This window comes from Lissotriton helveticus, chromosome 5_1, assembly GCF_964261635.1.
Source record: "Lissotriton helveticus chromosome 5_1, aLisHel1.1, whole genome shotgun sequence".
Taxonomy (NCBI): Eukaryota; Metazoa; Chordata; class Amphibia; order Caudata; family Salamandridae; genus Lissotriton; species Lissotriton helveticus.
The window spans coordinates 406,771,109-406,796,665 of record NC_136065.1 but is presented as its reverse complement, the minus strand read 5'-3'; the positions used below and the strand labels follow the sequence as shown (position 1 = coordinate 406,796,665).

General features: G+C 43.8%; 1 protein-coding gene across 2 annotated transcripts in view; it reads left to right on the top strand.

Annotated features, from left to right (window-relative positions):
• The window catches only part of KCNAB2 (potassium voltage-gated channel subfamily A regulatory beta subunit 2), a 1,353,173-nt gene that overhangs the window by 524,954 nt on the left and 802,662 nt on the right, over positions 1-25,557 (top strand). For both annotated transcript variants that reach the window (XR_013594749.1, XM_078642625.1), the window contains one exon: positions 25,205-25,333. Coding sequence is in view for 1 of the 2 variants with exons in the window: in XM_078642625.1 (XP_078498751.1) it covers positions 25,257-25,333 (77 nt within the window). In the remaining variant the exon portion in view is untranslated. The remainder of the gene's footprint in view (positions 1-25,204; positions 25,334-25,557) is intronic.

Below are 25,557 nucleotides of genomic sequence, written 5' to 3'. Positions count from 1 at the left end.
TCCTGTTTAGTTCGCACAAAAGCGCAGCTGCATCAGAAATGTGTTTATATGAGTCACAGCCTCACGAATCTTACACTGCAGTGAGGAATGTGTGATTAAAGTGGATTTTATTTCAAGGTGGGAAAAACTTCACTTACTTCAGCAGAGCTCGCGGGTGAACAGTGTTGTGCTGCAGGAAGTGCTATGTATCGGGTTTACTTTGTGGAGCCAGGTTGTCTCTAACTGGGGGCGAGTTCTGTAAATTGTGGCTGGCACCTTAATTTGACCTTGGCACAGGGCCGTTTTTAGGTGTTTTGCCGCTCTAGGCGAGAATTGAAAAATGCCACCCTCTCCCTTTTACTACCATCACTCCGCATCGCTCTCTTCTGAAGTTCATGGACTCCTCTCTCGTGTGTCGAGCCCTCCCTTTAGAGCTCCCTACTCTGCACCTCTCACCCCTCCACTGGTTCATTAACTCTCCCTGAGTCTATCACCTATTGTTCCAGTGTTCCTCGTTCCTTACGTTTCTCCTCTGCCTTTCCCCACTACTCTCTCTGCAGTTCTCAATTGTCCCTCTCCCTCCAGCACTCCGTGTTGTTCTAACCCCCCGCTACGCCCCCGCCCTGCCCTGGCAATATTCAAAAGGTCCTGTCATTCCTGTTTCACCAGCTTGCATCTGTTCACAGGCCCTGCACTCCTGATACTTCCTATCATACCACCTTCTCCCTCAATGATTCCCGCATCGCCTCTTTCATCTCTGCTCTTGGTGTCTTTTATCTCCACTGACCTTATAGTACTCAATATTCCCCTTTTTTAACCCATGCTTCCCCGTCTCCTTTCATCACTTCCTGATATCAGTGGTCCTCACCTTTCGCCTTAATTCAACACTTACCCCTCCCCCCGCTTCTCTAATATACTCCTTTCTGCAGAGCTCACTGCTTCTCTCACCTATGCCCCTAGTGGCATGGGGAACCCCCCACTCCAGCAGCTTAAGCAGAGGAAGCACTGACCCCATGGAATGGTGAACTGGTGCCCACTTAAACGTGAATACGTTGTTTGTGGGCCTCTACTGCCTGCAAGTAAAAATACCAGCTTTAGGGAATATGAAAAAAGAGGGCGGATGTGTGAAAGGACGGATGCACGCATGCAATGACAGATGGATGGATGGAAACAGTATGGTTGAATGGGGCAAGAGGTTAGTGTATGGAAAGGTGAAGGGGAGGATGGATGAGTAGAAGGGAGAGGGAATGGATGGACCGTCCGAAGGAAGATGAAATGCCAAAAGGAACTCTTTTAAGCAGGGTTGGATTTGCACGCTTTGCGAGCTCGGTGTGATTAGAGGTAAGTTACAAGTGAGGGGTCTTTTAATTGTGTGTCCCTTCCTTCAGCACCCCTGCCCTTCATTCACCAGGTCCTGCTCACCCTTTCTTTCTTGCCTGCCATCCCCCACTAGCTTCTCTATTCCCTGCTTCTGTGCGTGCCTTCCCTCCCTCAGTGGTTCCTGTGCACACCCTGCTTCTTTCATGTTGCATTGCCCTTCCTTGCTTCCCTAATACACCAGATGTGTCCCTGGTTCTTGCGTGTTCTGCTCTCTTCCACTCACCCCTCTTTAGCAGTTCCTGATTTCTCATCTTTCTCCTCAGCTCAGCTCTCTCACCCCCTTTCTCGTCTGCCACTGCCTCGAGCCCTGCTGCCTCTCCCACATGCCCCTGCAAACCATTCTCCACTTGCTGCTGCCCTAGTCCGCTCATTTATTTATTTATTTAATGTAATTTTTAAAGCGCGCAAATACCCAGAAGGGTGTCTCGGCGCTAACATAACAGAACTCTCATTGCGGTGAAAATTTTATAGTGAGAACAACCATGTTTTAAGTTTTCTCCTGAAGTTAATCAGCGTGGGAGCCATTTTGATATGGAGGGGTAGAGTGTTCCAGAGTTTGGCTGTTGAAATGGTAAAGCATCTGTCTCCCCAATTGGCCCTTCTTGTCCGTGGAACCTTTAACAGATGGGCAGATGAAGAGCGTAAAGTTCTTGAGTGTTCGAGCGGGCAGAATGCTTTTCTTAGATATATTGGGCCTAGGTTGTTGATGGCTTTATAGGCGATGCATAAAGCCTTAAATTTAGTCCGGTTCCTCACTGGGAGCCAGTGCAGCTGTCGAATATACGGGGAGATGGATGCAAACTTGGGAATGTTTAGTAAGGTGCTGGCTGAGGCATTTTGCACCATCTGCAGTCTGTTGAGGACCTTTTCTTGGGCATTAAGCAGAAGAGCATTACAGTAATCTGTTCTAGAGAAGACCAGAGTACTGATGAGAGTTTTGCCCGCAGAAGGAGGAAGGTACGGAATTAGTTTTTTGATCCTCTTTAAGATGTAAAAAGATGAGGAGACCACAGAGTTGGCATGTTGGTGGAAAGTCATTTTGTTGTCAAATATGACTCCTAAATTACGTACCTTGGTCACCGGTTGAGGAGGAATTCCCATCTCAGGTGGCCACCATTGGGGGGCCAAATAGGTTTCAGTTTCCCGAATGTCATCACCTCTGTCTTGTCAGAGTTTAATTTGAGACAGTTTGATGACATCCAGGAACTTATTGCCCTCATTCCCTCTTGGAAGTTGGCCGCAACCGTTATACCGTCATTGTATACGGATAACACCAGTTGAGTGTCGTCCGCATAGGTTGTAAGGGCGATTCCGTAGGATTTTATAACCCTCGCTAAGTCCGACACATAAATGGTAAAAAGTGTCGGACTCAGCGAGGAGCCCTGAGGTACTCCACAAGGGAGAGAGAAAGTCCGGGAGATGTAGTTACCCATCTTCACTGTCTGAGGACGGTTAGCCAGAAATGAGGCGAGAAGATCTTTGGCTTTGTTTTTTATTCCCATGGCTGAGACACGGTCGATCAAGGTGACATGATCGACCGTGTCAAAGGCTGCGGAGAGGTCCAAAAGTATTAGTACCGCGGCTCCTCCCTTATCCATTGTGATCCTTATCTCATCTGCTACTTTTAATAGCGCTGTCTCTGTTCCATGACCCTGTCTAAACCCAAATTGGGTGTCATCGAGTAAATTGTTGTCGTTTATGAATTTAGAGATTTGTGTATTCATAATTTTTTCGAAAATTTTAGCAGGGAAAGGAAGACAAGCAATTGGTCTATAGCTGGCGGGAAGGAGAGGATCTAAAATGGGCTTTTTTAAAAGAGGTTTAATTATGGCCTCCTTCCAAACAGACGGATATATCCCAGATGAGAACATTGCATTGCAGATGGTAGTCCGAGCGGGGGAGATGGCTTCCGGGATGAGATTAAGGATGGCGGGAGGGCAAGGGTCAGCTGGTGACCCCGATTTAGTGCGGGCGACCAGAAGTTTGACATGTTCCTGCGTAGTGGCTTCGAAGACAGAAAAAGTTGCTGCCTTATTGAAAGAAGGTTTCATAGATATGGGGGAGGAAGGGGAGTGGGAAAATAGCACTGACTTTGTTTTCGAAGAATATGGCTAGCGAATCCGAGAGAGACTGTGATCCATCTGAGCGTGAAGCAGGTGGGTTAGATAAATGAGTGACTGTCTGAAATAGTTGTCTTGTAGAGTTTTTTGCCTGATTAATTTGAGACGTATAATAACATGTTTTTTCCAATGTGATAAGTTTTTTGTATTTGGTGAGAGCGTTTTTGTAGGCAGTTTTATCAATGGGACTGTAGTGGCGGCGCGGCGCCAATGCCTTTCCAGGTTCCTGCAGTGTTGTCTTTGCAGTCTTAGGGGTTCCGTGAACCAAGGGGCCGGGGGAAGCTTTCTACTGCCATAAGTGGTTTTGATCGGGGCTAACTTATTGCAAGCCGTGTTTAAGTTGCTCGGATAGTTGATAGACGCTAATGTAGGATCCTGTTAGTTAGGGATGGTGCTGCTTAGCATCATTTCTGCGAGGTGGTCAGTGTTGATATTTTTCCAGTCTCTGAAAGAGATAGGAGAGGAAGAAATATTGGGAGAAGTGCAGGGATTAGTATTTATGGAAAAACAGACGGCTGCATGATCCGTCCAGGTAAGTGGGATTACCTTAGAGACAGATATTAGAGGATTGTTGGTGATTAGTCCATCTAAGGTATGTCCCGCTTGGTGTGTGGGCTGTTTAACAAGTTGCAGGAAACCAGCTGCAGCTAGGTCATTGATTAACAGCGAGGTGTCAGGGTCCTCTATTGTTTCAAGATGAAAGTTGAAATCTCCCAATAAAGTGAAATCTGGAGATCCTACCGAGGCCTCAATTAGGTTACCAACATTCGTGAGGAATTTTGACCTAGACCCGGGAGGGCGGTAAATTAGCATGCCTTTGAATGATTGTTTGTCAGAAAGGCCTATGGTGAAAGAAAGAGCCTCACACTCCGTAAAGTTGGGTGCCACAATTTTAACTTTAAAATGATCTTTATAAATGATGGCTATACCTCCACCTTTTCTTTTAGGTCTATCTAGTCTGCTTACGCAGTAGTTTGTTGGAGTGGCCGTTCTAAAATCTGGGCCAGAGGAGTCATCCCCCCATGTCTCCGTGATAAATAACATATCTAAGTTGTGTGAATCGATTAACTCAGAGATTTCAATTTTGTGTTTGGGGAGAGATCGCACATTTATGAGTGCTGCTAGGACCTGTCGGGGGGCGGTCGTGGGAGGGATAGGGATTTCTCTAGTGCACGTAGGACATTTATGCGGACCAATACTGGAATTGGTATATATCAGATGTGGTAGGGCATGGGGCACCTCAGCTGCGACCCTGATATGTAGTAGCTGGGCGGAGGTATAGGTGAGTACCTCCGTATTGAGACAAGGGAGCGGCCCAGGTGAAATAAGGGGGGTGGCCCTAGGCCCGGCCTCGGCACGGACGAGCGCAGACGAGCTTGCCTTATGCGCGCATTCGGCGCGCCCGCTGCGCTCGTCCGCTGCGCTTCCGGTTAGGGGGCATGATTTATGGTGACTGACGACCTTTAGACCCCCACACACCCCCTCCTGCCTACTAGTGCCTTAGCAAGGGTGCCAAGGGCCCTACTGTGAGCAAGGAAAACAGCCTCTGTGGACTAAAAAAGGAGCTATAGTTGGATCCTTCCGTGTCTCGGTATCACACTGCACAATTAACAGCTAGGCCTCTGCTGCCCATTTTAGCACCCTTTCCTGCTCCCTCTGTCACTGATACGCTGTGCTTTCTCTGTCTTCTTGGCCTCCAAGGGGAAAGGAGCTCCGTGGCTGGAAGGGCTGGGGCGGTAGGCCTGTCGCCTCGTGGACTGCCGTGGCAGAGAAAGGCAGTGCGGGTCTGGCGGGTCACAGGAACGGCAGGCCATGACGGAGCCGTGTTCCGTGGGGGCGCAGCGGAATAGCAGATCCAGGCGCTTCTGGTGGAGGTGGACGGGGGGCGAGGGCTGCGAGTGTGTGAAAGTGTGGGGAACAGTGAGAGAAGAGTGAGCAGCAGATTCTGCGTGAACATTGGGAGGAGCTTGCGACTAGCAGAGAGCGGAGTGAGAAGGTGTGTATACAATGGTACCGCCGGCTGCTCCACACACCACTATGCCAGAGTGCGCTGCGCAGCATGTACAAGCAGGTGCGATTGCACTCACTGCTTTCAAATCTAAAAAAAATCCCCCCTTTTGCCGCCCTAGCCCTTTTGCCGCCCTAGGCGGCTGCCTAGTCTTGCCTAATGGTAGAAACGTCCCTGCCTTGGCATAGGCCACTATGCTCTGATGTGATACTGCACTGACCTCGGAGACAATGCTGCAAAATAAGCAGCAGTGATGAGATTTTAAAGGAGCAATCTGGGCAAAATCACCGAGAACGTTCCATCTTCGGGATAGAATAATTATTAATTCTTGATTATAATATGAAGCAGTCGATTCATGTTTAGTCATGATTGTGATCATTTTTTGTAACCAAGCTCGTTAGTCCAGTTGGTACATTATTCTAGATTTCATATACCAATGCACTTTCTTCTGTTTCACGTTTTCCTTAAAATAGTCAGTTTCTTCCTTAGGAAAAAAAAAAAGCAAATAGTGGCGCAGTGTCTGAAATCTTTACCCCTTGAAATGCTGCTGTGTTACTCCACTGAAGCAAAACGATATTTCAATAGGGCGAGGAACCCTCTATTCAAGGGCAGCTGAAGCCCTGAACTTAGTCTACTCAGATACTGGGATTCATCTAGAGGGGTGTCGCCCTCCTGTGCCTGTAGGAGCCCCTTTAATTCCTTCCGTGACATTTGTTTTCATTCACCTGCCGACATCGCGCCACTGGGATTCATCTAGAGGGGTGTCGCCCTCCTGTGCCTGTAGGAGCCCCTTTAATTCCTTCCGTGACATTTGTTTTCATTCACCTGCCGACATCGCGCCATCATTGACATTTCTATAATATTCTTATTAAACAGCGCTCTTGTGCGTTCATCTGCCAATCTAGGAAGAAACTGCCTCTGCACGTCTGGCCACAAAATTGCATGGACAGAGAAGTGCATTGATGCCTACGCTCACCCGCATAGTCCTCTTTTCTTGTAAGACGTACCCTATCACCACACAATTAAGCGATAGTCCCTTAACATTATAACTCAACCCTGCTGCCACTGTACCAGTACCACGTGAACACCATAATTGATGAGTCCTCTCGGGTGCCTAAGGAGGAGCGAGGCTATAATTCTAGCTTTGTCAAACAAGCACCAAAAACAACAGGTATCCAAATTAGATTCCCCCTCGAGTGTGATGCCAAGGCCATAAGTCCTCCTCGCAGATGCACAACGACCAGTGCAGATAAAAGCTGGTTGTGTGCAGCAGGAGTTGGTTGAGCTGGCTGTTAAATGTCTTGCTGGAAAATGGGTACCCGCGTATGTTTGTTGTACTTTTTGTTAACCTTTTTTTTTATTGTTTAAATTGACGCTGCTGTGCCAAGATGGTAGGGGACATGGATGAAGACACTGTAAATAAATACAGTTGTCTGAAAATAAAGTAGAGCCACTCAACGGAAATTTATCTCAATGCTATATCACTCCACAGGTACTGCTGTTTGAGGTCTGTCTTTGTTATGTCTCTATGCTTCCTTGCGTTGAGCTTTGATTTGAATGCAAACATTCATTGCATGTGTTGGCTCTGAGGTTCTAGACTATTTCATGCTTGCAGGTCCCATTAGTCTTTCTTCAGATGAATTGGATGAACGTGTTGGCCCAGAATCATATTCGGCTCCTCCCATGCGGTAGCCCCAAACCGAGCACACTGGCCTACTTCCAAACACCTCAGTACTTTTACTTCAGTTTAGGTGAAGTAGTTAGTCTATCTGTGTACCGGTTCATTTTATGGTATTCCTCAGTAGCCTTTGTGTTCACGGTGGGCTTTCATAGGAATTGCAGCCTAAACAGCTCGGCTAGTAGATTTTTCGAATAACTGATGGTTATAAGGTACGCTAAAGTTAGGGTAGTTCACATTCCTCGGGTGTTTTATTGTTTTTTCAGTTTTTTTACAGCGAATTGCAACTATGTAACATATCTTACAATCTTAATAGATCATTCAAACAATCATTTTTCTTTAATAACAAGATTGATATGCATACCATAGTATTCCAGTATTGGACATTTTTACTGTACTTTGTATACTTTCTTTGCATCTATCCAGTTTAAACATATTCATTCATGGATGTATTATCTCCTGTTTGGCTCTCGCTATAGCTTTCTTTCATATCGCTTCTGTGCTTATGCTTCAGCTCTCCCTCTAGGTAGCCAGGTCTGATCAGTTTAATCTGTTAACTGGAATTTGTGACCATTCCTGTAGGTGAGGAAGGGTAGTATTTTGGGTGAGGAGGCGGAATAGCGCTGTGTGTGTAAATGTGGTCATCTTTTGGTGTGCTCATCAGTATCCCTTCACACAGGTTATTTACATTGACCTATCATGGTGGCCTATTATCAATTGTGTGGTATAATTTCAGAAAAAAAGAAGTCCTATTCTGTCAAGTTAGATTTAACACCTGCGCCTTTGTATCTCCGGTTATAGCATCTACCACTGGTTCTACCCACCTCTCCAGGTCTGTATGCCACTGTAGTATTAGGGGTGCTGTGTCACTTTTCTAGGCCGTCCCAATAGAAATAATATAAGGGTCGTGTTCTAACGTATTTCAGATGTATTTTTGGGTATAGTACAATATTGCTGTCCAGTACCGATGTAATGCAGAGCGTGACCAAAACATATGCATTCGATCAGATCTATAGCCTATAGTCCTGATTTGGAGAACAATAATTTGGGACTGTCGGGAAGGTCTTATTTAACAACTTAGGTGCTAGGTATGTACAATGTAGAATATTGTATTCATTTGAACTATGCATTCCCGAAGACCATTTTGCGGTATTCCTGGATTGTTAGACAGTTTTTATCTGTCGTACCCCCTCCTACTGTATTTGTTCCTCTCCCCTTCAGTGCCATCAGGTTTACTTTTGTCATGCAGATTAATGCTGTGTATTGGTATAATCGGTACCCTACTGGCTCCCAAATGTAGTAGTGAATTTAACAGTCTGTGGGGCTGTGAATGTACCCCCACCACATTCATATTAGTTTTATTGTATGTATTAATACATTAAATATCAAGAATTGACCTCCTAGGGTATCATATATAGCCCATTAAGCCTGGAATGTGAGCAATTTTTCCTGAGCTATCAAGTCTCTAAATTTAAATACCTACCTGCATCCACAAATCCAGATCCTAGCCAGCTTCATAAATTCAGGTAATTTGGTACTTTTGTTTCTGTGTTTGAGTATTGTTTGCAAACAGTACCTTACTGTTTTTATGAGTATGGGAGTTTTCCCTTTGCTTTGTTGAGGGTCAAATAATGTTGCCAGTGTAGAATGCTGTGGTCACCACCTCTTCCGTATACCATGCTTCTAATGTCTCAAGCCCTGGTGGTCCCACTGTAGTTGTGCAACAAAATAATATAAATATAAATACAACTCAGGGGTATTGCCTCCATAATCCATTGGGTTACTACAATTTATGTAGAGATACGTTAGGTCTATATCTAGCCCATCAAAAATCAGACCGCATGGTATCTATGTCTCTAAACAGGTCTTTCAGGTAATCTGGGTGGAATGACTGAAAATAAGTAAATCAGCCATGGTAGCACAACCATGTTTATCAGAGGTATTCTCCATCATGTGGACAAAGGGAGAGACCACCAGAATCCTGCGCTCTCCTGGTCCCCTGATATTGCCCTGTTTAAATTACTGGTTACTAATTGTGCCTGTGAATGGTATACAGTAATGGCTGTAAGAAAGGGGATTATTATTTGAAGTGGGCAAGGAAGAATAACACTAACTCATCCGGCTAAACCCCAAACGTCACTAATTTAACCTGATCTCAGCCCCTTGGTAGCTATGGTTGTACAAAACGGAGAGGCTTAACTTAGGGCAATAGTGCAAAGTATTTATGCAGTGCCCAAACGGTAAACAATAAAAAATCTCAAACTGAGTCGAGTAAATATTAATTAATAAAATTCAAAAATTACAAAAATCCAATAAGGGGAACTGGAAATACGAATTTTTATAATTTTCAGTGCAAACACTCCCAAAAAGCATTAAGCTCCAATGATAGTCTATGGAACTGGTAGACCGGGACCTAGGTGCGATCCTATACCAACCTCAATGGAACACAGGTTGGATACACCAAGTGGGTTTGGCCTGTAAAAAGGTTTCACTTTCTGACTTAGTCTTTTTTATGAAACTCAAAATCGCCAACGGAGCAAACCCAATGCTATATTAGACAAAGTTGCATTAAAATCAGACAACACTGCCCAGAAGTCTCACTGCTGACCCTTTGGAAGTCTTGGAAGGCAAACATTTTCCAAGTCCCAACTTTTCCTTGTTTCTGGAGAAGCTTTCCTGGGTCACTTCTGAGACTCTCAGGAGCCAGGACTCACTTCTGCACATTCTACCAGCAGGGTCCAGTTGGTACTAGTTAGATGGTCACCTCGGGAAAGAGCCTATTGCAGCTTGTTGAAGGCACATAGCAGGCCAGCTAACTCAATCAATGGAGTCCACTTCTTTATCATGGTTCCAAGAGGGAGCTAGTCCAGCCCTTCAGGACTTCTCTCAGGTTACAGCAAGGAGGGACCAGTCCTTTTCTGATCGTCTGCTGGTCCAGAAAGTGCTCTGAGTTTCATTAGGGTGCCACAGCCAGAGGGTGTGGCTGACTCCTTGTCTCTGCCTAACGAATGGGATAAAGGTTTACAGGGATAACCTCAACCATTTATTCAGCAGTTGCCCTACTGCAAGCAATCCCACAGTGCACCTTCTTTCTAAAATACTAGGTGGACGAAACCTTTCTCTAGTGTGCAGATCCTCTGTGTCCATGCAGAGGCGTGGCCATGAAAATGAGCACTCTCCTTTTTCAAACTGGTTCTGGGGGAAGCTTCCCATCCACTGGGCTTAGAGCCAGTCTGGCTGATGTGGGAATGGCACAAACATTTTCTCTTCCTCAGGTATCCTCGTACACTAAACTATGAATGCACAAGCGTCACCTTTATCCCTTTCAAGTTAATTAAGTTTTTGGGGGCCACCCCAACTGTCCTTTCTGATTTGATAGGGATCACATGCCCCATACCTAGCTCATCCTATCACCAAGTCTGCTCTGGGAGCACTTTTCACTCACTATTAAGCTATCCCATTGGCTGCACAGCTGCTGGCAGGCTAATGCAAATTACCCTCCAAGAACTTCAGGCTTAGAAAAGGTAACTTCTTGCAAGTTACTTTATCTAAACAAATTATGAAAAATCTAACTATACCAATGATTTGAATTTTTAATAAATGCGGACAATAGTGTTTGAATGACTGCTCTAGGGTTTATTATCCTATGTTACAGATTAAAATTCATAATCTGTACTGTGACATTTTCCAGGATCCTGCTACAGCCCTGCCAGTAAAAAGCTCTTGGCAGGTAGTCACTGGAAGAGCATGCCAACTTTAATTGTGCACGTTTTGAACTTTTAAATATCAAGTGGGCAACAAGTAGTGGCTTATAAATATTTAGAAGAAGGGTTTCCCGCCTGTGAAAAAAGGATATTTTGATGACCGGTTATAGGCTACTGCAGTCAGTCTACAAATGGTATGTCTGAAGCCATGTTTTACACTTCTACTGTGTGAATAGCAAATTAGGTGCTGCAGTTCACAGGTAATGCTGAGCGCTGATTATTGCCTCTGTGAATCCCACTATACGCCCTCGACTGAATACTGTACAAGACCTCTTTCTCGGGAGGCTGCAATCCTATCACGATTTCTGAGCGCCCCCTTCGCTTCGGCAACTACTGCGTGCCGTTTTGAAGTGACTTAAGTTGAACCCCCGCTCCCGGCGGTGTCTCTCGCCTTTACAGATTGCTACAACACGATAGGCCCTGGCATCCTAATAATAGACACAGCTTGGGTATAAGACACAGTACTACCGGTCAATAATTCGTCATCCTAAGCCGCTTTCTATAGCGGACCGGCACAAGCATATCAGACGCTGCCTTTATGCTGCATCCCTGAGAACTCCCGCTATTGAATTTAACTCAACGTTTTTTGCCTTAGCACACCAACTTAAGATCCATTGCCCCATTCTTCACACCCCCGTCCTGATGAAGGCCCTCTAGCAAGGTTTAAACTACGCCTGCATCTACTTGGGTCGAAATGTCGACACTCCTTCCTGTGTTCAGCCTCTTCCCTGACTTATCATTTGTGATTTTATTTATGTTGAGGCATGATTACCTAATCAATTATTGAGTTGTTTCCATTGTGTTAACCTTTATTATTTCTGGTGTATTTGGGTCTTAGTGACCGTCTTTTGTAATTCCCATACCTTCACCATCCCACCACCACCCTTCCTCGATCCCATCCCTCAGGGGCATTATATGTGATTTATTATGTATTTATTTTTATGAATGATTTCTTATAATATACGTTGTGATTAAAAACAATGTTGCTATAAATGTCTTTTGTATTCACTTACGTGATTTTATTGCTGAGTTAATTGTTCGTTTATCTGGGACCACTCTGTCTGTATCAAGCAGTTCACAGGTGGCATTTAACTTACAAGCCCTCTGTGCATTGTATAGGTGCTATACTAGGGAATTATAGCAAGTTAAACATGTCAATCAGGTAATTCAATTTAACCATGCTTAAAGGTAGAGCACATGCACTATACTACTTTTTAGCAGGGGAAAGGTGCACAGAGAAAGCAAAAATAGGTTTTAGAAAAAGGTGAAATACCTGGGGATACCATGCAGAAAAGTAGAATTTGCCTCAATGCCTAAATATTTATATTTACTTTGCAAACAAGCAGGAGGTCTCATAAATTCAGGTCCTCCTGACCCAGTGGTGGCAGCGGCAATGGAAATAAACACAAATTTGATTTATTTATCGTGAGGGAGACTCCTCAAATCTTTCCAGGATTTCCATACATTGGTCCGTGTCCTGCCCTGCGGTTCATAGATACAGCAAAACATCTTCTATGTACCGTGACATATATGTATTATGTGGTTTTGCATTGTTTGTTCAGATCTTCTTGGCTTTTGGCTCCATGACAAGACTAAACAAAAGTGGGGGCTCGGATGACCTTGTCATTTCCCCCTACCTATTTTCCAATTATCGATTATTACTCTATACGTCAAGGAACAAGTACTCAAAATGAAACATATCAAAGGCCTTCTCCATGACAATTAGTGTCCCTGCTGACAACTCCAATGTGGTTGAACACTCTTTCAGTACGGGGCAAACACACCCAACCTTTATGGCTGTTTTTCTTGATGCTGTGAAGTTTGTCTTGTCTGGATGGACCAATTGTGCTAATAGAGTGGACAATTGGTTTGTCATTGCTTTGTTGAGGATTTTAAAATTCAGGCTGACCACACCCAGTACGCGGAAAGAAGAGCCGTGGTACAGATGCACCCGTCTGACGACCTAAGGCAGCTCTTTCTGAAGGATTACCGATTCAAAATCGCCCAAACTCCGTGGAGACACACATATCTATTTGTTTAAAATCTGTACAAATTTCACTTCGAATGCGCCTTGGAGTGTCCCATGTGATTGATTCACCTTGCTATATCTCGCACTACGGATACAACACTTAATAGAATTCTTCAACCACCACCTTACTATCCAGCAGTCCAGGGCCCTGTCGGGTCGGAAGTATCACCGACGGAGCGACTCTCCCTACGATACTTCAATTTTCCTTAGCCCTGAGGAGTCGCGGTAAGACTGTCCCTTACGCGACGAAACACGTGTCGGCTGGTTCTCTTGAACATTAAAGACACCGTTTCTAACTACTGATTCCAAGAAAACCAATTATTTGTTTGTAAATGAAAGGCTTTGTCTCCATTGTCGCAAGTTTCTACACTGACATCACTGTTTATTAATTAGAGTGTGCATAGGTTTTTGTATTTTACATGAATAGAGGTTGGTTGGTATGATGTTAAATTAGAATTATTGAAATGTGGTGTTTGTAGCTCGACTATTAGGGATTTCTTAATTTAGCCGGAAGTACCCAGCATTGTTATGTTTCTGTGTACATGGCCACCAGTTTAGGGGCTTAGACTGTGCCAAATGTTGCGTAAAACTCTACCTTTAGTCCATTGCTTCCAAGGGTTTTCCCCAAGTGGCAGGACTTTCATTGGCTGTTTGATTTCTGGTAATGTAATAGGCATGTTTAGATCTTCAACCTGTAAGGGACTAAGTAATAGGAAGCTCATCAAACATATATATTTTATTGGTTGTTCAGACAGTGATTTAGTGCTGTCCCTGTAGAGGTTCCTATACTACTCCAACATTGCAAATGTTTGTAGAATCTTGTGTGTAAATTGCATTGCCTTTTGTGTTCCTCAGTGTGCGGAGAATCGAAGGACTGCCTTGGGTATGCGTCTGCCAAATTGTCCCTCTCTTCGTGTTGTCTGGATATGTATTCTTTGTAATCGAAGATACCACAACGGTCTGTCTGCTCTTTCTATTTGTGTTGTAGTTGTCAAATGTTTCCCAGTAACACTTGAATCTACTATGTTTCTATTCGTTTTTTAGTGGTGGTCAGGCATATGCCTCTTGAATACACTTTAAAATTGTTCCAATTAAGCAGGGTATCATGTTTGAACTCTTCATTAACCTAAAAATATTATTCAATACGCATCTTGTTCCAGGTGGGTAATGTATTGAGTTAGATGTGTGTTGCATGTATTAGTTGGTACAAACTGTTTCCTGGAGATCAGTCATGGTACTAGAGTGTAATTCCTTTACAATAGTGACATATGTGTGTTAGTGTGACCTCATGCTTCCGTGAATCTTGCATTATGTCTTAAATAATGTCAACATAAAACGTGAACAAACCCTCAACCAAAAAGTTTTCCCCATGATGAGCTACTCAATTTCCATCATCCTCTACAGCAAAGTAACAAATGAACCTTTTCAAAAGTCATACCTTCGGACTGCTCTAGGGACTTTAAGTGCACATGGAGGGTAATTTATCTCCAGTATCATATTAACTCCTATCAGTGTATGTTGCATCAGTTTCCTGGTGTCCACTGGTCCAGACTGTATTTGTTTCGTGAAGATGGAGCCATCTACAGCCGTAGGGCTCATGAGACAAACCAGGAGCACCGTGTCATAATTTTAGAACCTCTCTGATATAGCACCTGATGTTGCTAGAGTGAACATCAGTGCCTCCAACACTTCTGAATACCAGCTCCCTTCATCAGCGGATTGGCAGTTCGCTGATTAGCTCCTTTTCTTCTTATCTGTATCTCTCCAGCATGTCGAGCTTTTTGCTACCCACCTTGAACCATTTTTGTTTTATTAGGTGGCCCCTTTGTGTTGGTCTTTGTTGCTTCCATGATTGTTGATCAGTTTCGATTGTTCTGTTTTTCTTGTGTTGTGCTGCCCTGCATTCTGTCTTTTTCCTTGCGGCTTCTCGATCAGTGAAAACGTGTGTTCAATATCCTGTTATGATTTCACGTTTTCTGAAATGAACAACATGAATTTTAGGCCTAGTTCCTGCCATGTTTGATCGGTATAAATTAACTTCGTTGAGCTTGAACAGCTACTGTGAGGTAGGTAAACAGAATTCTTTGCAATTTCTACTTAATATGGGCCATATTGTCTTGGCAATTGAAGCAGGTGCTTGCAGTCGTGGTACTTGAGGAGGTGGCTATCATTAATTAGGGAGAAACTCTCAGCCTGTGAGGACCTGTTGGCACACTGTACACCCTTTCTTCTGTGAAGATTGCAGGTATTCCTTTTTGTGCCACTTGTGCTGTGAACCTTTTTTGTAGATTCTGCTCAACTCTTCAACTCGTTCTGGTAGTCATATAATTCTGATATTGTTTCTTCTTGCCCTTCCTTCTGCTTCCTCTGCACTATTTTCAAGTATGCGACTATGATGATGCAGTTTTTCTATATTCATTTGTAACCCCAGGACTGTTGGGCAGATAGCTGTGTTGATTCATGTTAGGTACCATATTTGATAACTTGGACTTGGCCGCTCTGAGTAGACCCCGATCTAGGGCCACCAAACATATCTTAAGGTTTAGGATTTCTGTGACATCGTTAATAGTGTTTAATATTTCGTCCAGTTTAGTGGTTTGTGTGAAGTTGCTGTCACTATACTCTTAATTTGCCTTTTGAACCTCTTTGGTGCGGTGAGATATTCCCACAATTTTATCGACTTTATTTGCTGTTTGATTTGCTGAACATTTGGTTTTGTCTACTTTAATGGTTACTTAACTACAGGTGTGTTAATTGATCCTTTGTACCTTTGCATAACTTACTGCATCAAGGGCAATGACAAAAGGAACATTTTTCCCTCTCATTTTGAGAATAAGTTCTGTATTATATGATATCAATACAAGTAATAATTTGTTTTGATTTTGTCATATTAGGATCTCTGTTTGTGAGAGTCTTTTGCACATTAAGGAGGTTCCCCATCTTAGGACCTTAACATTGGAATTACTAGACTTATGCGGACTACCTTTCAGACACTTGGCTCGTGTTGTCTGTAATTTCTATCTTTAAAGTTTTTCTTGTGGCTGTAACCTCTGTCATCAGAGTTGGAAAACTTCAGGCGTTATCAGTCAAGGAACATTTTTATGCAGGAACGCAAATATAGAGTTGTGTTGCACTCACCCATGTTTTCTTCCAAAGGTTATATGGACTTTTCATGTCAGTCATTCCCTTGAATTGCCTTCTTTTTTCTCTCAGCCACAGTCACTAGTAGAAAATGTGCTACACACATTGTGTCCAAATGGACATCATGTTGGATATTGACTGCACTTATTCCAATAGAAAAACACAAATTTTCTTTGCTTTTGCAGTATTATCTTTAAAACCCCCTCTCAAATACCAGTATGGTGACATGAATTATTAGTTCCATTCAGCTATGTTACGCCAAAGCCAAACGCACACTGCACATTACAATCATAAAAAAGGAGCCCCTACTGCATTCCTATGGCATAATCTACTAATGCATAGTTGCAAAGCCACCATATTGAGTTACATTCTTTCTTTCACTAAACATTTCTGTATGGATACCCATGAAGGACAAGAAACACAAATTGGGTAAACTATCCTTAAAATATTGTTCCAAATGTCTTCCAGCCCTCTGTTAACACGCCGCCATATTTTGGGCATTCCTTCTCAGTCGATGTACTTCATATGGTATACAGCTGCATATGCTACAAATGGAAAACATTACCTACTTGTAACAATCTGTTTCCAGCTTGTAGTACAGTAGATTCACATGCACTCTATCCATCTCCTCAGAAGGAAGCACAACATTAGATGTGTGGACATAGTAATAACTTGGGGTTACTTATCAGTGTCTTGGTGCCTTGTAGGTTACAGGGGAGGTACTATGTGTCACCTTGAAACAGGAACTACTTTAAAAAAAAATATATATATATTGTTGCAATGTTCCACACCCAACTGTAGATGGCAGGAGTGGGCACAGAAAGGCAATCTACAGCACTGCACACTGTGTATCGATTGTTACAGGTAAGTCATGTTTTCCACACTCGGTATGGTGCCTTCAGAGAGATTATTTTCTATTAAAGTAAACCGATGTAATTTAACATGATAGTTGGGGTGGAAGAGAATGACTTAAAACGTCCGAAGCTCAAGAGTTGCTGTGTCCTGCAGTAGTTGCATCCTGTTTGTCATAGATCTCAGGAATAACAGGTTTAAAATCAGATCTAAGGGAGATGGTTGTCTGGATATTGTCAAGTTCACCTTCAGGATAAAGAATATTTTTTCTAAATGCCCTCTGTATCAGGTAGCCTGTGGCATCTTTCTACCTTGTTGACTTGGGTCACGAAGAAAAGTGAGGAGTCAAAGGGTATAACTAAATTACGAGCCATGCTCACTGGAGCCCGTACCGATCCTAAAGATGAAGGCTACCAAGAAGATATCCAGATTTGGGGTCCAAGGGTGCACCCGATATCATGATTTAGTTTTTTTTAAGAGATGAACTTGAGTATGTTGTTCGTATCCAGTTAGCTGCTGCGCTTATGCAGGACTGAATGTTTCGGGATGTACTTTCTCTTAATAGCATTTTGTAAATATAACCTCTACTCACTCAGTGGATTTGAAGGCTCATGAGATCTGTCCCTTCTTTGAAACATAATTACCGAATACCCTTATCTTAGAAATTCGCACTTGCCAAGGGAAGGTTGGATTGCTCCCACTCGCATGGACACCATCAGTCAGGTAAATTCGTAATCACAGACATGCATCGCCCATGAGAACGTGAAATGCCAGAGGCCATGAACTTGGCAGGTGCTGCACTTAAGAAAAAATGCATAATGTAATAGTGGGTTCTGCTTGTTCCCTGTTACCAGGGTTTGAAACATCAGAGTGATCTTTGCCTGAAGACCAACAATGAAAACTTAGATTTCTCTTATGGTTAAGGCAGACTTTGATTGTCTGAGTGTTTACAAGATTTAGATACATACCTTTTATTTTTAAATTTTTTATATTTATATCTTTTATCAACATTTGCAGAATCATTACAAAATAAATGTGCATGTTCTCATGGGCTCATCTGAGGAGCAGCAGAGCAAGATACACATATGAGGAGTAGTTTGATCACATCGCTTAATTATAATCTGATCCATTTACAATAAAGAACATTCCGTTTTCATACGTGCCTCTCTGTCCCACTCCAACCCCCAGGAATTGTCCTGCATGGTCCAAATTGTTTAAGTATTAGGAGCCGGCCCCTGGCTATGCATTCCTCCCCTCCAACACCTCCCATCCTCAATTGCAAACTTCCCCCCCCTACCATGTCTGGCAACTTCCCTTTCAGTATAGCTACTTGTCTCTTAGCCTCACAGTCTGAGTCTATTCAATATTCGAGAGGTCGTGGCTAGGTTGTTTCCCCCGCCTCTAGTGCGCTTCTTTCCTGTACGCCCTCATCCAAGGCCTCGTTTATTTCACTGTCCTCTCTGTCGTTTGCTAGTTCACCTAGCTTCATCCTCCATTCCCGCACGTCTTCCTCCACCCTTTCATCCCTCCTGGTTTGTTTCATTCTGAGCACCTCGGCAGTCGCCCATTCTATCATGTCTCTTTTCCATTGCATCATTATGAGTGGTCGACAGCTCAGCCATGATATGGCAATCCGTCATTTTGCCAACTCTAATCCCAAGAAGACAAATAGTCTGCTTAAACCTTTCCTCTTGGATCTAGTCAGCAGGCCCAGCAGCACCACCTGAATCTCTCCTGCTATCTCCCATCTCGTAACACAGTCAGGACATCCGTCCAAAAGCCTTGTAATTCTGGGCAAGACCAGTCCATATGAATGAAGTCCGCGTCTGCTTCTCCGCATCTAGGGCATTGCCCTGAATACTCCGGGTAAATCTTAAGGATTCTCCAGTGACCAAGAGGACAATTTCAAGATGGATTATAGAAACAATACAAACTTGCTATTCCAGGGCAGGAATAACACTGCCCAAGAGCCCTTTCACAACAGAAGAAGGGCGCAACACTTGCCTTCCTGGCAGATGTCCCAATTGATGAAATCTGCGCAGCATCGACATGTGCATCACCACACTCCTTTGCTAAGAATTATTGTGGGACATCCAAATGAACAAGGAAGCACAGCTGGGACAAAAAGTACTACAACACCTGTTTGCTAACACTTCATTTCATCCCTACCAACCCATGGGAAGGGATGCTGCTACATAATCCAATACACAGCATATGAATCCAAAAACAAAATGGTTACTTCAGGTAGGAGTAGTTTTGCAGCTTGCAGCTTGAAGAGTTTTCTGGATTCACATGTGAGACCCACCCACCCCCCCAGAAATGGAAGATAATACAAACATGTGGGGAAAATACAGGAACAGACAGGAAGTTCACCAGAAAAGATAACAAGCATTTGCAATGCAATAGGTCTCGCATTAGGAAAGTTTGAGCTATTGGTATTGTAAATGACAAATTTTTTATTTATGTGTTGTTTTTGAAAATTGCGAAATTAATAGCTTTGTCATTTACAATGCCAATACTTTTAACTTTCGCAATATGTGTTGTATTTACGTGACTTAGATGTATTGATATTACAAATAACATTTGCTTTTAATTTTTTTAAATAATTAAATAATTAATACTTAAATAAAAGTTATTGTAATTTATAATGGCAATAGCTTAAACTTTTTTAAATAACTTTAGTGAAGATTATGTTCAGTGTATTTTATTGTGAGGAAAATCCACTAACAGAAGTGAAATATTAACATCTTTTTGTGACATTTGTAATAAAGCTTGAAACATTGAGAGAACATATTAGAACCAGTTGTTGTTGAATGGTTGCACAGATTGATGCTGTGGTGCCGCTGAGTAATGTTGTGGTTGCGACAAGTGATGCTGTGGCGTTCAGTGAGGCTGTGGGAGCGCATAGTGATGATGTGGTGCCCCTGAGTGATGCTGTGGTGGTGCTGAGTGATGCTGTGGTGATGCGATAGATAGAGTGTAATTATGTGGCGTGTAACTATGTGGCACTGAGTGGTATTTGTAGTGTAGGTTGCATTGAGTGCAGTGTAATTATGTGGTGTGTAATTATGTGGCACTGAGTGGTATTTGGAGTGTATGTTGCATTGAGTGCAGTGTAATTATGTGACGTGTATCTAAGTGGCACTGAGTGGTATTTGGAGTGTATGTTGCGTTGAGCGCCGTGTAAATATGTAGCATATAATTATGTGGAACTGAGTGGTATTGTCTGGTGTGTATGTTGCATTGAGTGCAGTGTAATTATGTGGCGCTGAGTGGTATTTGGAGTGTATGTCGCATTGAGTGCAATGTAGTTATGTGGCGTGTAATTATGGGGCACTGAGTGGTATTGTCTGGAGTGTATGTTGTATTCAGTAGAGTGTAATTATGTGGCGTGTAATTATGTGGCACTGAGTGGTATTGTTTGGAGTGTATGTTGCATTGAGTGCAGAGTGTAATGTTATGGAGTGCGCTCTAAATACATCACCACTTAATAAAATCATATTACGAAACGGCGGAGGCGCAGAGGGAGGGCACATCTGTCACTGAGCGGTGAAGGTTGTGTCACATAAATGGAAGGATACACTAAATATAAAATCAGCTAGAATGCGCTCAGCCCCAAGGGGTGGACGCCAGAAACAGAATCCTATATAACTAGCAGGGTAGGCCAATAATTCCACATGGGAAGGGGAGCGGGAGCAGTCCCAAATAGCCGAGCGGTTCTACAACTCCGGCTTTTCCCTCTGCCCAGCCAGGGAGAAGCTAAACATATGTTTTTGATAAACCTGCTAATTTACAGGGTTTACACCATAATAAATTTCTTCATGGACCATAAAAAACATGGAGTTATTACTGAGTTTTAGAGTACTTGTTACATTGACCTTGGCAGGATGAAGGGCTTGGTTGACTGTGCTCAGAGTCGAACGTACACAAATATATCGGCAAAATTCTCGCACATACCAGCTATATAGGATAATTGCATCCCTGTGCATTAGTCAGTAAGTATCGCCTTCTATGGTCTCTATCAGATGATTTTACTTAGCTTTCCTTTTGCAAATCACTGCATGAGGTTTGTTTATCAAAAGGGTTTAGAAACCAAATCAAGACTACAATTACCAGAATGCACTAGCGTTACACCTGAAACCTCAGTACTGTACACATGCCATCCCAGTGACGTAGAGACATCAAGTGTCCCTTTATTCAGCATACATGACTACACGTCAACAAAGAAAAAAAAATGCCCCAGTCCTCCGGGCTTTCTTTTACACGTCCTTGTTTTCAGATGTGCTAGTAACAAACTGTACGTCTGCATGAAATTATTGATACTCAAAGCATCATATCAGAATGTAATTCTATTTGGTATCAAATGCTTAGTATAAAATGCACAAAGCTCTGGGGCGCATCGCTTGCCTTTTATAGCTCATCCAAACAGTAGTTGTTATTTTCTGCCTCTTTCGCCCACTCAGTGTAAAAATATCGCAGTCAATCGGTGCTTGGCCTTCCTCATCTGGAGCCTTGCGGCGTCTTCACAAACATGACTGTCGCATTACACCATTTAGGGCCGCACAGCTGTGTCCTTCACAAGGCATCAAACAAAACCAGCAGCATGTGAGACAGGAGATGTGCACGGCGCCGGGCTCGGCGGTTCGCGCCCACGAGGTGAAATCGCCGAGGGCTTGCGCGTGCACATTCCCTGTCTCACATTCCCGGCAACTCGCCAACAATAGATGCTTCGCTGTGCAGTGCTTCGCACTGCTACACAGCTCGACCTAACAAGCTTGGGTCTCAGGTCTTATGGACTCACTTCTCCCTATTACATTATTTAAATTTCTTGAAAGGCTATTGTAAACTACCACCAATGGGTGTTCTGTGCAAGAACCTCCTTCGATACAGTGGTCTCCCATGCACAGATTTCCCTGCAATCTGGACTCTCACCATAAATGTGTCCAAGCAGTCCCACCTCCCGCTATACCCAGGTCAAACTTTCAGCAAAAAAGCAGGAAGCTACAGCCATCCAGAGATAACCGCTGTTTTTCCATTAACATTAAAGTGAGGTGTTTTCCTGAAGTTGGCATTATTTTCTGTATCTTTCTCCCAGAAGGACTTGCTGCAGTGTCATCTCCCACTGTGTCTTACTCGAGGCAGAGAAGCTCCTGTTGCAACATGTGCTGGGAGAATGTTGTTAGGTGAGGGTGGGATGCTGCCAATGATAAGACTGGGCATTGCACATGAAAGGGAATTTCCACTAAGCCGAGGAATCACACTGACATATGAGCAAGCAAAGTGTCCTTTCTTGGTCACTGGGAAAACTAGAATAATTCCAGGAGGGAATTGGAGAAGGTTGACAGTTTGCTGTTTAGACACATTTTGCTCCAAGGTAATGGCAGAGCAGAAATTATAACACCACTTTTCCACTGAGAAGGGGACACAAGCACGAAGGATTGATTCGTTCAGATCTCTTTTAATCCAGGAAGGACTGTGATTGGTGGGTGGCGACCCGCGTTCCATGACCCTTCCTTAACTCACATTATTAGACCAGGAATTGACACTATGTTCTGACTTCACCTAAAGAATATTCGCCCTTTTTGTGTTTTTAGTTTCATATCTCAAATGGTGATCTGCTTTTTGTGCTAAGAGACGCATTTCTGCAATACCTGGTAAATTCAACTCTACCAAGGATTGTGTAACTCCATTGAAAAGAGGAAGAGCTGAGGGATACAAAAGGAAGGTCATTGCCCTAAAAAACCTGGAAATATTCAGGGTCTCACTGAAAGAAGTTCTGGTGTCTAAAGACCGTCTAGGCAGGGCGACTGAAATTATGCGATTCTGCGGCTGTGGCACTTTCTCTATACTTATGGATTTGCAGCCCTTGCCACTTAACCAATCATCCGCAGCATAATCTACAGATTTTAACATTTTGTTTCTAGCTCAAACGGGGCAAAAATGACTAAACCCACGTGTCCCTGTACTGTGGAAAGCCCAATGCAAAGGTTCACTTGTCATCTTTATATTACTTATTGCAGTATTTGGATGTTAAACTGGTACTAATAAGGTGAACTCTTTGCCCAGACAATGTTACATGTGTAAAAATCACAATATAAAAAATTACAAAATGTGCCGCATTAAACTATATAACTCAGTCACCCTGCCACAGAATTTGGTCCTCCTCTGCTACATAATTCCAGTGACCCTGGTTATAGGAAGGCACGGATATTGCAGCAGCCATTTTATGAAGCACCTGCCCCACTGTGATCTGCAACGTAGCCATTTAGGCATCCAAGAACCTTTTCCCGAAGCACTGCTGGCATGATGTGGCTCTATGGCAGGGGCCCTGGCTGGCTCGGACTGTCGCTACAGTTGAACTCACTTCCTAGCATCACCCATGCAATAGGTCTTTAGTGGTTGGAATTCTTTAGGGTAGCTGCGAAAAGAGTAGTCCGTCATTTTAATGGTTTGCATAGTTCCTCTTCAGTCTCCACTTCCAGTGTAGAACAACTCACTGCTGCTCTTCTGTCTGTAACGTCTATTTTGTGTTGAATTTCCCTGTGTATTTATCTCCCTGGAGCACCTAGTAGTCTCGTTTCGTATGTGTATGTAATATGTATGTCATTCCTGCGTTGCCTCCTCGTGTCTGCAGCTCCCTGCTGGGCCCATGCCCTCTGTGTTTGCATCCCCCTGCAGCCTCTCATGCTCTGCATCTGAACCCACTCTGTGCAGCTGGGACCTCATGTATGTCGGAAGCAGAACATCTCACAAATACCACAGCATCCCAGCTTGGACACAGTGAGCAGTGGGTCCATGAAGGGACAGGAAGGTGAGAGGATCATGTGAGGAGAAGAGAGCAGGGAGAGGGGCACACTTACCGATTTCTGCTTCTGCTTAGCTGCAGCAGGAGTGAATGAAGCCGAGGGCCAGTGAGGCGTCACAAAGGAAGATAACAAGGCGTGCACGTTATTGACAGGCCACCACTGCAAACACACACACAGACCTGCGTGTGCACACACACACCTGAGACACGGTGCGTGGCTGCATGCAAGGGGGAAGAGACCGAGCACCTAGAGGAAGGAAGGATCGCCCAGTAGGCACCACTCTACAGCCATGACACTGGCAGGTGTGTTCACAGGACAACTGTACTTTATTTCCTCTCAACGGCTTGGTCCTTTCTATTGCCTTCTCAATGTGACACTCACGGGCTTTGCAGATTGGTTTCTGTAACAGATTCACATGCCATGCTTGAACTGCAACTGTAATGTGCATACATTATTACAACAAGGGTGAAATACAACCTAACTGACGTCGCTCTGGAGCCTGCAGTGGAGCCCGCCCTTCCTCTCCATCACCACAGTGCTGGAAGTGCAGCGTCTGACGGCCCGCTTCGCGCTTTCATCCTTCTCTGACGACTACAACCCAAACAAGTCGGCCTGGAGCGCGCCTTGGAAGAGACGCGGGAGGGCAGGAGCATGATGCCGTGAGCGTGCACGTTGGCGTTCCCTGCGGCTCACGCGTTCACAGACCGGTGTCTGCTCGTGCACCGGTCTGTACCACTTGGGGAAGCAAAACAGCGACAATAAGGCTCGCTAGTGGCAGCGCTTCGCGCCTCAACGCCAGGCGAGCCCTAAAAAGAATCAGAAGATGGTGATTACGCACAGGAACATCAGAGGCGCCGTCTGACGCTCCACAGGGGACGAACATACCACCAAATAGTGGTTAACCAAACCCCCACCCCCACCGCCTACGCCCCCCCCCGCGCTTCCCCCCGCCTCCCCCCCAAAACTATTCTGGACCCAACCATTAGATGGCAGAATAAATCACAGCATGTGAATCCAGAAAACTCTTCGAGCTGTAAATTTACTCGTACTGGTAATTAGCCATTTTGTTTATCATATTCCGTAAATGGAGGTACCTGTAGGGATCAGTCTACGGTTTCTTTAAACGTGGTTTTGAGCTGGTGCTCTGGTAGAGAAGAGCTGAAGAGTTTTTCCACAGCCTTCCTTGTGAATTTGGCACGTTGAGCATAGAAGCACAAGGCCATAATCCATGGCAGATTTTCAGGATAATCACTCACTGAGATTGCTTTCATTTAGCTGTGTTGTATGTAAAATAACTTTATGTGGATACCCTTAATATCGCGTGTGTATCTGGTTTTCTTGAACGTACCCCGTTTTTAGACAGTTTTTTGATGTAATGTAGTTCTAACTAAGTCTTTTAGAATTTCATGCACAAGACAAACCAAACTTGTTTTTTCTCTCTTCTTAGGTATTTTTAGAGGGTGAACAGAAGGTCTATTTTTAACTCTGACGCTGGCTCGATGTATCCGGAATCAACCACGGATTCCCCGGCTCGACTTTCGTTACGGCAGACTGGCTCCCCAGGAATGATTTACAGGTGAGAAAGATATTCACCTTCACCTTCTTGTTCTCGTTTTGTCCATATCCTTAAGAAGCTCTGTGTCCTAGTGTGCTTCCTCCATTGGACCGATTTTATATGAATACAGGTTCTTCCACGGTTGTTTAGAATGTATTACTTTTCTCGGATTATATTTCTATAACTCTGCAAGTGACAATTGTTTTTCTTCATTCAGCTTCCAGCCATGGTTATTTAATGTTTTA